This window comes from Cetorhinus maximus, chromosome 16 (assembly GCF_964194155.1).
Source record: "Cetorhinus maximus chromosome 16, sCetMax3.hap1.1, whole genome shotgun sequence".
In the NCBI taxonomy this organism is placed as follows: domain Eukaryota; kingdom Metazoa; phylum Chordata; class Chondrichthyes; order Lamniformes; family Cetorhinidae; genus Cetorhinus; species Cetorhinus maximus.
Window position 1 is genome coordinate 96,170,966 of NC_135894.1, and position 18,007 is coordinate 96,188,972.

The 18,007-nt window shown below is 44.9% G+C and overlaps 1 protein-coding gene across 2 annotated transcripts in view; it reads left to right on the top strand.

Annotated features, from left to right (window-relative positions):
* ncam2a (neural cell adhesion molecule 2a) overlaps nt 1-18,007 on the top strand; it is a 1,392,794-nt gene that overhangs the window by 1,311,339 nt on the left and 63,448 nt on the right. The window contains exon 16 of one of the 2 annotated variants that reach the window (XM_078560369.1): nt 13,609-14,124. The exons of the other annotated variant lie outside the window; for it this stretch is intronic. Coding sequence (XP_078416495.1) covers nt 13,609-13,697 — 89 coding nt within the window. The 3' untranslated portion in view covers nt 13,698-14,124. Of the gene's footprint in view, nt 1-13,608; nt 14,125-18,007 lie in introns of those variants that run through there. 2 annotated transcript variants of the gene reach the window in all.

Genomic DNA, 18,007 nt, shown 5'->3' on the forward strand with positions numbered 1-18,007 from the left:
TTCAGTCACTAAAGCATTCTTCTGTCATCACCCTCTCTCTCCTACAACTAAGCCAATTTTGAATCCACCTCATCAAATTACCATGTATCCCATATGCATTTGCCTTCTTTATAAGTCTCCCATGTGGGACCTTGTCAAAGGCTTTGCTGAAATCCATATAAACTACATCAACTGCACTACCCTCATCTACACACGTGGTCACCTCCTCAAAAAATACAATCAAATTTGTTAGGCTTGACCCCCCTCTGGCAAAGCCATGCTGACTATCCCTGATCAAACCTTGCCCCTCCAATTGGAGGTAGATTCTCTCCTTCAAAATTTTCTCCAATAGTTTCCCTACCACTGACGTGAGACTCACTGGCCTGTAGTTCCCTGGCTTATCTCTACAACCCTTCTTAAATAGCGGAACCACATTAGCTGTTCTCCAGTCCTCTGTCAACTCCCTGTGGCCAGAGAGGAATTAAAAATTTGGGTCAGAGCTCCTGCGATCTCCTCCCTTGCCTCCCTCAGCAGTCTGGGACACAAATCATCTGTCCACTTTTAAGCCTGCCAACACCTCCAATACCTTGTCCCTCCCTATATCAATTTGCTCAAGAACCTCGCAGTCTCTCTCCCCGAGTTCCATATCTTCATCCTCATTCTCTTGGGTGAAGACGGATGTGAAGTATTCGTTCAACACTCTACCGATGTCCTCTGGCTCCCTTGCCCCCTTGGTCCCTAATGGGCCCTACTCTTTCCCTGGTTATCCTCCTCCCATTGATATACTTATAGAATATCTTGGGATTTTCCCTACTTTTATCAGCCAGAGCTTTCTCATATCCCCTCTTTGCTCTCCTAATTGCTTTCTTAAGCTCCACCCTGCATTTTCTGTACTCCACTAATGCCTCTGCTGATTTGCTCCCCTTGTACCTGCTAAAAGCCTCTCTTTTCCTTCTCATTGAATCCTGAATATCTCTGGTCATCCATGGTTCTCTGGGCTTGTTACTCCTTCCTATCACCCTAGAGGGAACATGTTGAGCTTGTACCCTCCCCATTTCCTTTTTGAATGTCCCCCACTGCTCCTCTGTAGATTTCCCCACAAGTAGCTGTTCCCAGTCTACCTTGGCCTTATTTTACAAAAATCCGCTTTCCCCCAATCCAAAACATTTTTTTGCAACTTGTCTATTTCTTTGTCCATAACAAACTTAAATTGTATCATGTAGTGGTCGCTATCACTAAAATGCTCCCCCACCACCACCTCAGCCACCTGTCCAGCTTCATTCCCCAGAATTAGGTCCAGCACTGCACCGTCCCTTGTTGGACCCTCTACATATTGACCGAAAAAGTTCTCCTGTACACATTTCAAGAAATCCACTCGATCCAAGCCCTTAACACTATGTCTATCCCAATTAATGTTGGGAAAGTTGAAGTCACCGAATATAATTACCCTATTGCTATTGTTTTAACACACCTCCGCAAATTGGGCACATATTTGCTCCTCAATTTCCCGCTGACTATCTGGGGGTCTATAATAAACACCTAACAATGTGGCTGCCCCTTTTTAATTCCTAAGCTCTACCCACAAAGGCACATTCGATGCCCCCTCCAAATATCATCTCTCCTTACTGCAGTAACTGACTCCTTAACTAATAATGCAATACCTCCTCCTCTTTTACCCCCTTCCCTACCTCGCCTGAAGATCCTATATCCCGGAATGTTGAGCAGCCAATCCTGCCCCTCCCTCAACAACGTCTCAGTGATGGCTGCTATATCACAATACCACATGTCAATCCTTACCCTTAATTCATCCGTTTTACCTGTAATATTCCTGGCATTAAAGTAGAGGCCATCCAGCCTTGCCTTACTCCCTTGAAACTTAATGCAGCTGTACTCCCTCTGACTTGATTGTTTATTGTATTATGATGTGTCCCTATTCTGCTAACATTCTGTGTCCTCTCCCCCTGCCAAATTAGTTTAAACTCCTCCCAACAGCACTAGCAAACCCGCCCGCAAGGATGTTAGTCCCACTCTGGTTCAGATGTAGACCGTCCCGCTTGTACAGGTCCCACCTTCCCCAGAAACGGTCCCAGTGATCCAGGAATCTAAAACCCTCCCTCCTGCACCAACTGTTAAGCCACATATTCATCTGCGCTATTTTCCTATTTCTGAGCTCGCTAGCACGTGGCACTGGGAATAATCCAGAGATTACAACCTGAGACGTCTTGCTTTTTAGTCTACTGCCCAACTCCCTGAATTCTTGATGCAAGACCTCACCCCTCTTTCTACCTATGTCATTGGTACCAACATGTACCATGACCTCTGCCTTATCACCCTCCCTCTTCAGGGTGCCCTTCAGCTGTTCAGTGACATCCCAGACCCTGGCACCAGGGAGGCAACACACCATCCTGGAGTCACTTTGATGGCCACAGTAGTGCCTATCTGTTCCCCTGACTATAGAATCCCCTATTATGATTGCTCTTCCTCTCTTCCTCCCCTCCTGTACAGACGGGCTGCTTGTGGTACCTATTGTATAGTCTAATTCATTTACAGGCACATGACTAAGAATGGCTTTTTGATATACCCAGTAGGACAAAGACTCAATTCTATCACTGTATAAACCATAAGCATGAAAGCACTGTACAACTGAATTATCTTCACTGAAAAACATTACATGATTACTTATATCAATAGAATGGAGTGTTTTCTGACAACCTACCAAGGTACAGTAAAAAAAGAAACCTTTAGTCTCAGCTACAGATCCATTTATTTGCAGTGATTGACCTGATATCTTTTGAGATAAAGAACGTTGTACCTTTTCATACCATTAAAATATATTTTGTAACATGAAATGCTGTCAGAATAACACTGACCTCGAATTATGTTGCCACAGTATTCTACATTCTGGCAATAAAGACTCAAGATCATGCAGATCAATAAAAGGAACTGTTGTACCAAAGCTGTTGGATATGAAAGATTGATTCTGAGTTAAATTTTCAGAAAGAACCCCCGGGTCATTCAGAATTTGTTGGCAGGAATTTCCCTCTTCAACTTGGTCCCCAGGCTCTGCATCTTTACCAACCAAGAGGGCAGAATGGAGACGTCCTCTCAGATCACTGTCGCAGGTGCTCATCAGACAGCTAGAAAGGGAACAAGAGTGTCCTGTGGCTGATTGCCGCTTTCCTATCCTTCTCCTCCCAAAGGAAAATGTAGCTAGTCACCACTCTCGATGGTAACATAATTCAGTCTACAAATTCACCCAATGATGAGATGTCACAGGATAACGCAACTCTTAGCGATGAAGAAGGTCATTGGCCCCGTCCATCCAAGAAGAGCCTACACTATCCTCACCCATCTAACTTTTTCTTTCATAATTCCAGTGTTTCTTCCTCTGCAATGCTAATATCAGAATGTGAAATGTTTGCTTTTTTAAAAAAAAAGATTCATTCATGGGTCATGGACATTTCTGGCAGGGCCAACGTTTATTGCCTGTCCCTCTGGAAGGTACTGGTGAGCTGCCTTCTTGAACCGCTACAGTTTGTGTGGTGCTTATTACATTTTGTTGTAGTTGTATGGTCTACCTGAGAGGCTTGCTAAACCATTTCAGGCAACAGTTGAGAGTCAACCACGTTGCTGTGGGTCTGGAGTAACATGTAGGCCAGACCAAGTAAGGATAGCACATTTCCTTCCCTAAAGGACATTAGTGGCAACATTACTGACATTTATTCTATAGTTATTTAATTAACTGAATTTAAATCCTCCAACTGTCATGGTGGGATTTGAACTCACGGAAGGATTTTCAGAGCCCAATGGGGGAAGTACCAGAGGCTGGCAGGCCTAAAATTACCCACCATCCGCCACATGCCAGTTTTTTGGCATGGTTCCCCCCCGACCAAGCCAGGGTTGAGAAGGCCAGTTCGGGGGTTTAGGGGCGAACTAAAGTCGCGTTTACCACTGACTGGCCCACTGCAGTGGCCGAAATACAGCCAGTGAGAGGAGGTGAAATGCTATCCTTTATTATGAGAGGAATTGAACCTAAAAGTAAGGATGTTATGCTTCAGTTATACAGCGCATTGGTGAGACCACATTTCGGATACTGTGTGCAGTTTTGATCTCCTTATTTAAGGAAGGATGTAAATGCATTGGAAGCAGTTCAGAGGAGGTTTACTAGGTTGATACCTGGAATGAGTGGGCTGTCTTATGAGGAAAAGTTGGAGTAGCTGGGCTTCCACTGGAGTTTAGAAGAGTGAGGGGTGATTTGATTGAAGTATATAAGATCTTGAATGGTCTTGACAAGGTGGACGTAGAAAGGATTTTTCCCCTTGTGGTTGAGTCCAGGACCAGAGGGCACTGTTTTAACATAATAGGACAGAGGTGAGGAGAACTCTTTTTCTCTGAGGGTGGTGTGACTTTGGAACTCTGCATCAGAAGGCAGTGGAATCGGGGGTCACTGAATATTTAAGGGGGAGGTAGATAGATTCTTGTAAGGCAAGGGAATCAAAGGTTATTGCTGGTAGATGGGAATGTGGAACTCGAAACACAGGTTAGCCACGATCTTATTGAATGGTGGAGCTGGCCCGAGGGGCCGAATGGCCTACTTCTGCTTCTATTTTATGTGTTCTGAGGTGGCCACCCAGTGAGGTCCAGTCCAAATAAAGGCCCAACATCCCATTTGCCTTCCCAATTACCTGTTGAACATGTATGCTAGCTTTTTGGGATTCCTGCGCAAGGACTTCCAAATCCCCTATGCTGCATCCTCCTGCAGTCTTTCTCCATTTAAATAATATTCAGCTCCTCTATTCTCCCTGCCAAAGTGCATAACCTCCCATTGTCCCACATTATATTCCATCTGCCAAGTTTATGCCCACTCATTTAACCTGTCTATATCCTTCCGTGGACTCCTTGTGCCATCTTCACCACTTGCCTTCCCACCTATTTTTGCGTCATCTGCAAACTTGGCAATAGTACCTCTTCCTCCACTAACAGTTCAGCTGCACACAGCCGGCTCACAAGTGACTTTGGAGGGGAGAAGTGTGCATGTGTCAGGGCTTTTCGGAGCCTCGTGTAAGCACTCTCCCACATGCGAAGTCTTCATCCATCACACGCATCTCAATGTCCTGAGCATTTTCAATGCTGCCTGCTGGGAATTTCTTTCAGTTGTCCACCTGAGCATCTCTGCCCACCCACTGAGCACACTCCCATGCAGCACCTCTTCCCGCCCACCACCACTCTCCTTTCACTTTCGGATTTACAAGCATGGTGCATGTAATGTTCTTCTTTAGCTCCCCCATACCCATTCCCCATCCCCAGTCACACATGTCCTTTCCCCCATCACTGTCCACCCGATGGCACTACCTCCTCACTATCACCTACCAGCCACAACTCTTTTCTTTCGGGGATATCCTGGTGAACATGCACAATTCTGACCTTCCCGAAAATCCCACTCCCATCCACGTTAAGCTTCCTGACCTCTGCCTTCCCACCCCCAGGATCCGTGCCTGCCACTGAGACCCCACCAATCACCCTCGCTGTGATTCCACTTCTACTGATACCATCGCACCCTCACCCTCCCACCCTGCCAGCTCATTCTGCCCTCTCTCATTCTTGCCATTCCCTCCCACCACACCCACCTTCATTTCACTCCCAGGAGGCAGTCCTTGACTCCACAGACCCCTCCATTGCACGTTCACCTGGACATTCCCCTCCCCCCATACTCCTTCTGCCCTCTGGATTCCTTCCCCCCTCTGGATTCTTTCCCCCACCCCCCCCCCACCCAGGACTCCTTCCCCCCTCGGAACTCCTTCCCCCCTCGGAACTCCTTCCCCCCTCGGAACTCCTTCCCCCCTCAGAACTCCTTCCCCCCCTCGGAACTCCGTCCCCACTCGGAACTCCGTCCCCCCTCGGAACTCCGTCCCCCCTCGGAACTCCGTCCCCCCTCCGGACTCCTTCCCCCATCGGAACTCCGTCCCCCCTCCAGACTCCTTCCCCCCTTGGAACTCCTTCTCCCCCCCCCACCCCAGGAATCCCTTCCCCACCCCGGACTCCTGCCCCCTTGGAACTCCTCCCTCCCCCTGGACTCCTTCCCCCCTCCAGACTCCTTCACCCCTCCGAACTCAAACCTTCCTTAAACCTTCCTCCCCGTTTACACTTAACTCCCCAACTTCCGTATTCTCACCCATTACCCGCTCCTTCCCCTGTACTCCCTCCCCACCCCCTCACCAACCTCAGCCCCCCTGGCAGCTTTGTTTCTATTTGTTTCCTCACCGCCAGCACCCACCCCCCCACAACTCTGGTACACCTTCTCCTCCCAGTCAAACATAGACTTCCCTCTCCCCCCACCCCGCCCCCCCACCTCGCTCCTCTCCCGCTCACAGCTGGACCTTACTTTCCACCCCCTCGATGATCACCCATAGCAGGCCACGGCTAAGACATTGACGCCCTGAAGCAGACCCTCAATGGTGATTTTCCACCTTCCGTGAGCATCTTCGCAGCAGAGCCATATCCATGAGAATCCACCCTCCAGGGTCCCGTTGCTGTCTAGCTCCAACACCTTCTGTCCCATGGATGTCAGCAACGTGATCGAGGCCCTGACGGTAAATCCTGCCTTCGGCACGTCGCACTTCTCGAGACATGTTTTGCACCGGCATGGTTTCCGGCTAACGTGGGCGGTAAATTTGTCATGGGGGATGATTCCGTTGAGCCGGGCTTATAATGATATGCAGATGTATTAAAGTGAAGCACCCAACAATTGGCAGTGGGAAACGCGGCCCGCCATTGATGGGCGGAGCGAACAATTGCACACGTGTTTCACGACGGTGTGAAACCAATTTTTGGCCTTCCCGCCATATTGTCCCTCATGCCCATCATGACGCCTGACGCCAACAGGCACGGAAAATTCCACCCAAAGAGTATGAGGGTAGACAGGAAAATCGAGGTGCAGTTGCAATTAGATCAGTCAAGATCTTCAAAAATGGCAGAGCAGACTCGAAGGGCCGAGTAGCGTACTCTTGCTCCTAATTCATGCGTTCTTCTCTTCGTAATTTCCCCATGCCTTTATATCCTTTATTTAACATGGAGACCAGAACTGTTCACAGTTTGGTCCCACCAAGGTTCATACAAGTTGAATATAACTTCTCTGTTTTTCAGTTCTATCCTCCAGGAAATGAACACTAGTAATTGGTTTGCTTTTTTAATGAGTTCTGCAATCTCTCTCCATTTAAATGCTATACCGCTTTTCTATTCTTCCTGCCAAAGTGAACAAGTTCACATTTTCCCACATTATACTCCATCTGCATAAGATAGTCACTAATAAATCCAAGACAGAATCCATAAGAAATTTCTTTGTCCAAAGAATGGTGCGAATATGGAACTCACTACCACAAAGAGCAGTGGGTGACCAGAATAAATGCATTCAAGGGGAAACTAGATAAACGCATGAGGGAGAAATGAATAGAAGGATATGTTGATAAGAGTTAGATGAGGTTGAGGGGGGGGAGGAGGCTTGAGTGGAACATAAACACCAGTGTAGACCAATTGGGCCAAATGGCCTGTTTTATGCACTCATCTAAGATCTGTCCATCTTGCATGTTGATTATTCATTCTCTGAAGGTGTCCCTGACGTCAGTCCAAGGTTTGACTTTTCCATACTGTGCAACATCCTAAACACCTTTATAAGCTCCTTTTTAAGCCATCAGGCTAGATTCTACAGAGCATCACAGGCAACTCCCTCCACCCCCAACGCAGCTAAAACGATTGTGTGACACCACCCCCGACCCTTCAAAGTTTCAGGTCGGGGTGGGGTGGGTAGGTGGCAGATAAGGCTCCCCACTGGATTTTACAGCACTTCCCACCTTCAAAACTGACAGAGGAGTATAAAACCCAAACCATCGTCTTTCAAGTTTGAATAACCCAAGTTTTTTTAAAATTGTATTGTTTCATGGGATGTGGGCATCACTGGCAAGGCCAGCATTTGTTGTCCAGCTCTAATTGCCCTAGAGGTGAATGGCTTGCTGGTCCACATTTCAGAGAGCAGGTAAGAGTCAATCCGCATTGCTGTGGGTCTGGAGTCACACGTAGGCCAGACCAGGTAAGGATGGCAGGTTTCCTTCCCTAAAGGGGCATTAGTGAACCAGATGGGTTTTTGTGACAATTGACACTGGTTTCATGGTTACCATTGCTGAGACTGGCTTTATATTCCAGATTTATGAATTGAATTCTTTTTAAATTCCACCAACTGCCATAGTAAGATTTGAACCCCTGTTCCCAGTACATTAACCTGGGCCTCTGGGTTACTAGCCCAGTGACATTCCACTCTGATACCATCTCCAGTTCTCCAGCTTTTCTACCATTTTGAGATGCAGTACATTGAAGAAGGAATGTGTTGTGTCCTGCCTTCGTTTTATTTGTTTGTGGGGTGTGGGCGAACCTGGCAAGGTCGGTATTTATTGCCCATCTGCTGCAGGAAGTTCAATATTGAAGCAAAATTGGCTCTGGGATCTGCTGTTCAATCCAGGCTAAAGCTAATGGAATAAAATTCATCCTAATGTACTGGCTGTAAGAGTCCTATTCAATGTAAGTGTGAGCAACCACAGCCCCTAAGATAGCACAACTAATGTACAAAACAAAATTCCCCATATTGGGCCTATATTCACTGGAGTTTAGAAAAATGAGGGGTGATCTCATTGAAACGCATCAAATTCCAAGAGGGCTGACAGGGCAGTGGTAAGAGGTTCTTTTTCCCTGACTGTAGAGTTTAGAACCTTGGGGTCATAGTGTCAGGATTGGTAGTCAGCCATCTAGGACTGAGCTGAAGAGAAATTTCTTCACTTAGAGGGTGGTGAATCTTCTACCACATTGGGCTGTGAATGCTCAGTTGTTGAGTATATTTAAGGCTGAGATTGATAAGTATTTGGGCTGCAGCAATATGGGAAAAATGGTCAAAGGTCAGCCATGATCTTATTGAGTGGCAAGCAGGCTCAAGGGGCTATATGACCTCCTGCTAAACCTATTTCTTATGTTCATATTTTCATAATTGTGTTCCAATTGGCTCTAATGTGACTGTCTCATTGATGGTGATGTGAAAAATGGAACAGTAGTATAACAGGGAATGCTCTGTGACCATTGTACCATTATCCTCTTCTTTTGTGAAGTTTTCTCAATTCATTCTCTGTGGCCATCATTGGCAAGGACAGTATTTATGCTTAATCCCTGGTTGGTGATACTCCGCTTCACAGGACAATAAATATTCAAACACACATGGTACTGATATCACATATAAACCAGATTGGCAAGGATGGCAGGTTTCCTTCCCTGTAGGGAAGTGACCAAGTTGAGCTTTTAGGTTAATTTTTTTTACTGACAGCAGTTTTTTTTTGTCTCTGGATTTTTTAAATTCAGCTTCTTAACTTGGCGTGGTAGAATTTGAAATCATATTCCCCAGGATCATTGGGCGAAGCCTCTGGGTTAGACTTATAGTAACATAGGACTTTCCATCAGGATCATATGGGGGCCCGAGCCCACCCTTCTTGTCAGCGTGTTCCAGGGGGCGACTTCTTAATTTGCCGCCCCCACGCTCGCCATCCTAATAAGGGCAGTAGGTGGGCCCCTAATGCTGCTAACCCAATCAGAGAGCCTGTAGGGCTCCCAATGGGAGAGGTGGGCACTACAGAGGCAGGCAGGCGAGCATGAGGGTGCCTTAACATGGAGGCGCTCTGAGCTGCCTGCTAGAAATGATAAATTAAATTATAAATTAAAGAAGCCCAAACCCAGTAAGGCCATCAGGTTGGAGAGGAAACTCCACCCACCCATCCCAAGAGGACTATTCATGGACAGGGCTGTGGCCTTTCAATGAAGCAGACCCATCACTGGGGCATGGAGCCTCTAGCTCAATTCACCACCTCCCCCAGCCGACCACCAGGGGACTGCCTCAATTAAGCTGGTGGCCCCCCCCCGTACATGGTGGGGTGGCCACTCCGGTGTCAGTAAAAATACTGGCTCCAGTGCAAAATGGGCCCTAAATTCCAGCTTTAATTGGCTGCCTGCCTCCTCGGAATGGGTAGCTGTCCCAGTTCCCAGTCCATCCCTGGGAAAATCCTGTGGTAGCAAGAGTGCATCGGAGAGCCGTCACAACGCATCTTCCCACATTTTCCAGCCCCTCCTGCCTCCAACCCCACATCCAAACTATAATCACAACACTACCCTGTCCTGAAACCTGAGAGTTCTTTAATTCACAAGGACCATTGTATAATACAAATGATTGTGGTGGTCGCCTGACAATGGCCCCATTCTTGGGATAGAGTAGAGGGAACTGAAAAGGCCATCACATATCTGATTGGGACACTGTCAATGTTAGCAATTGTTCCAGTATTGTTTGTCCTTTTGTTTAAAGCAAAATTACTGGGGAACCCATTACCGCAGGTAAAGCCATCAGAAGTAACCTAGCAAAAAATTTAATGAGATGATAGAGTAGACAATTAATATGGAAGATTGTGTTCTTCCTAATTTATGCACTAGCCCAAGGATGTCCAATTTGCATCTCATGAATCATTGGTTCCCCTGAGTTCAAGCAATCCTTTGTTCAAAGTTCAAGTAACTTTATTTCTATTTATGTTTATATTTTTTACTTGTTGGTTTATCCCGTTTTGGAATCTTGCAGGCCTCAAGGTGCAGAAAGGACTGTTTTTTTTTAAATGTATTGTTTCATGGGATGTGGGCAGAGCTGGCAAAGTCAGCATTTATTGCCCAGCCCAAATTACCCATGAAACTGAGAGGCTTGCTAGGCCCATTTCAGAGGGCAGTTATTAGTCAACCGCATTGCTGTGGGCCTGGAGTCACATGTAGGCCAGACCACACCAGGTAAAGATGGCAGGTTTCCTTCTCTGAAGCCAGATGGGCTTTTAACAACATTCAATGATAGCTTCACAGTCACCATTACTGAGACTAGCTTTATGTTCCAGATATTAAAATTGCACTTGCTGCCTTGGTGGGACTCGAACCCATGTCCTCAGAGCATTAGCCTGGGTTTCTGGATTACTAGTTCAGTGATATTACTACTGTGCCACTGTCTGCCCCACAGGCACCATAGGAATGGGAGTAGCCCCTTAAGTCTGTTCTGCCATTTATTAAGATCATGGATGATCTGTAACTCAACATTTATTTACCCATCCTTGCTCCATATTCCTTACTAACCTTTCCTAATAGAAGCCTATCCATCTCATTCTTGAAAATCTCTATTGACTCAGCAGCTATAGCCTCTTAGGGTAGAGAATTCTGCATTTCTGCTACCTTTTGTGTGAAAAGTGTTTCCTGATTTCACTCATGAATGGGGCAGCACGAATTAAAATATTATCACCCTTTCTTACGGGCACTCGCACCAAAGGAAATAGATTCTCTGTATAAGGACACATGAAATAGGAGCTGGAATAGGCCACTTGGCCCTTTGAGCTTGCTCTGCCATTCAATAAGATCATGGCTGATCTGCCCCAACTCCACCTTCCTACCCTCTCCCCATATCCCTTAATTCCCTTAGTACCAAAAAATCCATCAACCTGTGTCTTGAATATATTCAATTACTGACCATCCATACGCCTCTCAGATAGAGAATTTCAAAGATTCACAACCATCTGAAGAAATTCCTCCTCATCTTAATACTAAATAGTTAACCCTTTATCCTGAGGCTTTGACCCTGTGTTTTAGATTCCCCAGCAAGAGGAAACATTTTCTCAGCTGTTACCATGTCAAGCTCCTTAAGAATTTTCTATCCCACTGTTCTATATTCCAAATTCTACACAATCTCACCTCATAGAACAGCCTCCTCATCCCAAAAACCAGCCTGGTGAACATTTGTTGCACTGCCTGTCGGGCAAGTATGTCCTCCCTTTGGTAAGGAGGACAAAACTACACACAGTGCTCCAGGTGTGGCCTCACTATTGCCCTCTGTATGCCCAATGTACCATATCAAAAGCTTTTAACTTCAATTAGTTCAACATTTAACTGCCTAACCAACCTCAAAGGAATACAAGCCAAATTGATGCCTTCTGTCTTGATAATTTAACATTTTAATCCCCAGTGTCAATTAACTAAATCTGCACTGTACCCCCTCCAAGGCCAGTATATCCTTCCTACCCTGTGGTGTCCAGAACTGCGTACAGTATTCCAGGGAGAGTCTGACCAAGAGCAAGCTTTTTAGCACTGTTGTCTCATTAGTGAATCAATCGTGCGTAAGAGTACATAGAAGTAACGTCAACTTTGAACACGTGCAAATCAATGGCAATATAAGTTTAAACTTATGTGGGCTCAAGTCTCCATTGAGACATCAATGTGATTCATGAAGACAACAGCTTGGACACCCAAAGCTTAAGGTGAATATTCATTGAATGTTTTCATATTCAAGATATTTTCATCAAGCAGAACAATTGATATTCATCAGTGTATGAAGCCTCATATTCACCTGTGCTCCAGGATATTTAATGCAATGTTTTTAACTAGAGGGTATTAATATTGACCAGGCGGCCCTTTTACAACAATTCTAGTTCCCACAGTTTGTGGATCGTTCTCTCTGTTTCCCTTTCTCCATTAATGGATCAATTAGGTTTGTATACATAGGTCATGAGGAGGAAGGCACTATCAGCAGTTACTGCCAGTGTGTTTTGTTTATTGCCTATTTAAGTTCCCTGAATGGCAGGGTTATCTCCTGGCTCCAAGTCAAAATATGCTTGAAAAAGCATTTGGATAGCTTTTATGAACAGTAGAGAACAAAAATTAGCAAATCCATTCCCCATTTTGATCATTATAGCATCACATGGAAACAATGTAAATTTTGTTGGTACTTATCACAAAGCCCTTTTTAAGGGAATAGTACAGTGTAATTGTTCACGTTTCACAAAGCATAAGTTGTTTGTGTTGGCCAGCTCAATATGGCACTGAGCACAATTGGTTACAAAACAGCTTGCTCTCATTGTGTAGACAAATTTACTCTGAGTGCTGCACTATTACAACATCGCAGAGTCAACAGTTCCTAGGTTCGCTATTTCCAGTGCAGGATCTCCAAAAGAAATAGTGCTAAATCTTATTAGATTTGATATCACTGACATGTGGTAGCCAGAGGAAGACTGTCAATTGCTGATGTTTATCAATAAATATTTTACTCTGTTGGGATCTTAATGAAAAATTTCTCAAATTAACTTACGAGATTACTGTTGAAAATGGTGATGAACAGTAAGTTTGTTTGCACCTATTTCCTCTGGCTGCTATTTTGCTGTAGGGAGCCACCCATTTATTTTAAGTGGGATATCACCTTTGCTGAACCAGTAAACAGGGGAACATGATTTCTTAAGTGCCCACCCTTCTTGTAACGCCAACAGCAGTCTCTAGGCCCTTGGCCCTTGTTTTCTTGACGTTCTTCACTCTGTTGTCTGTTGAATTTTTTGTTTGTGTGACTGTCAACGTGCCTTGAAAAATGATTAATTTATATTCATTCTTTTTTTCTTTTTCACCCCTTCCTGGCTTTTCCCACCTTTGTGAATGCCATCCATTTCACTATCCACCCTCCCCTTCCTACCCCCCCACCTCAATCCCCATCACCCATCCCTCTGTTCTATCTCTCGGTGAATCAACATTTCAACATCACCAAAGAAGGAAGCGGACTCAAGCCATCACCACAACCATTGATCGCTCATTTTACATTTGTCTGTGCCATTGGCTTTACCTGGCTGTTATCTTAGAGCTAGGGAAGTGCATAATGCTGGTGCTCACTGTCTTTTGTTGAATTGTCTGTGTGGCTCAAGCCCTATAGACACCCTGGTTTACTTACCACTCCTCCATCACTGCCAACATATGACCTGAGATAATGAATTGGAATAACTAAAGCTTGAAGCTGCTTTAATGAATTGCATAGACTGTACAGCAGTGTAACAGGTCATTTGGCAAAACACGTCCATGAGTTGTCCCAATCTCCAGCAAATTGCTACAACTGCCTGAAATTAGATTGCCACTGGAACTTCAAAGACTATTGTAATCCATTTTAAAGTCTCTTTATTGGGGCAACCTTTCGAAGAGGTGGCGTGCCTTCACCAGATCCATTTTTTTCGGACAAGAATCCTCTACATCAGGATCCCTTTTTGAAGTGGAAGCTTCCCATTAAATCCAATTTAAGAAGAGATTCAGTCTTCCAAGAGTTATTGGCCTGACACCTTGAAGGAGGGTTTGCTGACCTAGGCAATATAAAGGAAGGGCTAGTGGACCCACCCAAGAGAGGGATCATTGAGCTGGGCAGTGTGAAGAAATGGGTGCTATAACTGGAGAGTATGAGGGAAGTGCACAGAGTAAAGAAGTGGTTTCTAAGCTAGACCATGTAAGTGAGGGGTATTGAAATAGGCAATATCTGTAAAGGGTTGCTAAGTTGGGTAGTATGTGGGAAGGGTGCAAAGAGAGAAAATGTAAGGAAGGGAATAGTAAGCTGGATAATATAGAATCATAGAATAGTTACAGCACAGAAGGAGGCTATTCAACCCATCATGTCCATGCCAGCTCTCTGCAAGAGCAACTCACCTAGCCCCACTCCCTGTCTTTTGCCCAATAGCCCTGCAAGCATTTTCTCTTCAGATAATTTTCCAATTACCTTTATAAAGCCTTGATTGAATTTGCCTTCACCACACTTCCAGGTAGTGCATTCCAAATCTTAACCACTCACTGCATAAAGAAGATTTTCTTCATGCCACCTTTGCTTCTTTAGCCAATGGGGAGGCGATGGCATAGTGGTATTATCGCTGGACAAGTAACCCAGAGACCAAGGGTAATACTCTGGGGAGCTGAGTTTGAATCCTGCCATGGCAGATGGTGGAATTTGAATTCAATAAAAAAAAATCTGGAATTAAAAGTCTAATGATGACCATGAAACCATTGTCAACTGTTGTAAAAACCCATCTGGTTCACTAATACCCTTTAGAAAAGGATATCTGCTGTCCTTACCTGGTCTGGCCTACATGTGACTCCGGACCCACAGTGATGTGGTTGACTCTTAAATGCCTTCTAAACAAGGGCAATTAAGGATGGGCAATAAATGCTGGCCTAGCCAGTGATGCCCACATCCCGTGAATGAATAAAAAAATCACCTTAAATAAATGTCTGCTGGCTCTCAACCATTCTGGCAATGGCAATGGTTTATCCCTATCTACTGTGTCTAGACCCCTCATGATTTTGAACCCCTCTATCAAATCTTTTCTTCTTCAAGGAGCCCAGCCCCAGCTCATCCAATTTACTCACCTAAATGAGGTTCATCATCCCTGGAACCATTCTCATCATTTCTTCTTTGGGAGGAGTATTAAGATGGGTAATGTAAGGCATGGGGGTCTTGTGCGAAGAAGTGGGGGGTGTCAAACAATGTGAGGAAGGGGTTAATTCGCCAGAAAGTGCGAGGGGGGAGGGTAGCTGCAAGGATTGAGCATAAATTGTAAAATAAGGTTGGGATTTACTAAATTTGACAGTGCCCCGGGCATCTTGCTGAGCTGAATAATGTTAGCAAGGGTTACTGATTCTAGCAGTGCAAGGGAGCTGTATTAACTCAGCAGGGATTCAGCAGTACTGACTCAATGTGATGCAGCGATTGTTTTGTTCTGAACATTCCTATGTTAATTAATCTGCATCTTGCTACTCTGGTCTGTAGCTCCACTCAGATAGTCCTTGGATCATAAAATATATCCTGATGAAGAATACCCGAGGGGTTACTAATCCTTTCAGGATCCCAGCTATACTCCCTTATCACAGCTGGCCATGAATTAGCCCTGTGTCCCAACCTTCCCAACAAACTATTTCAATTGCTTAATCACCTTGCGTCAAAATAAATACTTCTTAGCATCTCCTCTAAACACCACAACTTTGAACCTGTCACCTGACGTATCTAGAGGTAGTGTTTTGGGCTTGGGAGCATGGGAATGGCTGGATGAGATAAGACCAAGGTCCATTTAATTCACCATCTACCATCCGGGTGGATAATGGAGTTGTTGATTAATAGTAATGAATCTTTATCAATTAGTTTTCTACAAATCCAGACAGGAGGTGAGGCAAAACCCCCGATTGGTGGAGAGTTTTGGTAACCATTTGTCCAAATAAGTCACCTATTCCTCCCGAAAAAGCAACTATATTTTCCCTCTCATTAACTAAAATGTCTACCTTTTTCCGAGGGTAGGAAGCTCCAGCAGCCTAATCATGTTTAATTGCTCAGCTCTTCTAACACAACCACAACTCTCCCTTTCCATTGCTTTACCAGATTTTAATGTTTGAACAAAATAAAACAAACAAAGACATGTTAAGGTAGGTCAGCGTCCATTGCGACAGCTTTACGTGTTTTAAAAAAGCATTATCATTTTACTCCTGACCGTGTAATTTTTACCAAAAAGTCTCATCGGGCCTCAAAAAGGCACTTCCACCAGCCACACAAGATAATAATACAAGGATGACTCTTATCTCTTTCTGATCCTAGGAAGCTACAAGTTTCTCTTTAAGCGGAGCACCTACCAGTAAGGATAAGAGAGATAATCTCAAAAATTATACCCATGTCAGTTGTGGGCAAGTTACTAGAATCTATATTTGGCAAAGAGTGACTGAGCATCTGAACAAATAAGAGCTGCTCAGAGAGCGTCAGCTTGGATTTGTGAAGGTTAAGCCATGTTTGACAAACGTAGTTGACTTTTTTCTTTTGAGTAGGTAATTAAGATGATACATAAGGGAATGCCTATGGATGTTATTTACATGGATTTCCAGAAGATATTCAACAAGGTTCCACGTATGAGACAGCTAACAAAACTGAGAGTGCTGGAAATGGAGGCAACCTTTTGGCTTAGATAGAAAATTGACTAAGAGGTAGGAAACAGAGGAGAGAGATAATAGTCATTATTTTTGTTTTAGAGCCAGGACACCGAGGACAGGATCGTTCCCGGGTCCCAACCCTGCATGATGTGGGTGTGTCATGCCCAATGCAATATTTGTTGGAATAGCTAATTAATTACCAGAGGGTGTGCTCAATGTCCAATTAAAGGTATTGAGTGGGCCTGACACTGGACGGCCAATAAGAAGCCCTCCAGCGGTGAGAAAGCTGTAGCTTGCCAATGCAGTTAAAGAATGTGTCTCAAGGTGGAGAATACAACTGGCCACAGCTGCCAGACCCTCTTTGTGAAGGGGGAAAACCTTCAACAGGAGGGCCTGGGGCATTTATAAGCTGGCTACATTGGGGGGGGTGCTTAAATAGGAAATGAGACAGTGGCCACCACATCTTGCTGCCCCCATACCCCACCCCAGCCACCCGTCTGCCACCGCCACGCTTGCCTAGTTGGTGCGGGAGAGGGTCCTTAATAGGCCCCTTAATAGCCTCAATTGGCTACCCATCACTTGTGGCAGATAGACATCTTGTTCCCTGTCTCAGCCTCCTTAAAAATGGCCCAGAGATGGGACCCTTCCATCAAATTGGCACCCCAGCTGGTGGCAAGAAATTTCAGGCCTATCCCCTACGTGGGCTTCCAAAATTTTGCCCAATGACTATGAACTCAAACTGAAAGGTGTGAGCCCCACACGATGAAGAAACAAAGAGCTGTCCATCTAAGTTTGCTGTTGAGACTTAAGTTAAATGGCACAGTAGATAGTATAGCTGGGAACAGAAAGTTGTAAATGGTCATTGATAGAATTAAGTGAGTGAGGAATCTATGGCAGATTAGTGGGAGGTCATATGGACCTATGAAATATGGACCAGAATATTTTCTAAATGGTGAGAAGCTAGGAGCTGTGGATGATCAGACAGAGATAAGGGATCCAAATCTAAAAACCACTAAAACTGATGGAAAGGCACAAAGAATAATTTAAATAACTAATTGAACTCAAGGCAGCTGTAAGTTAAGTTACACAGTAGAGACCTCAGGAGTACTGCATTCAGTTCTGGACACCACACCACAAGAAGAATATATTGACCTTGGAATGTGTGTGGTATGAATCCAGCTGAATGATGCTGGGATAAAAGTGTTAAATTATGAGGGTAGGCTATATA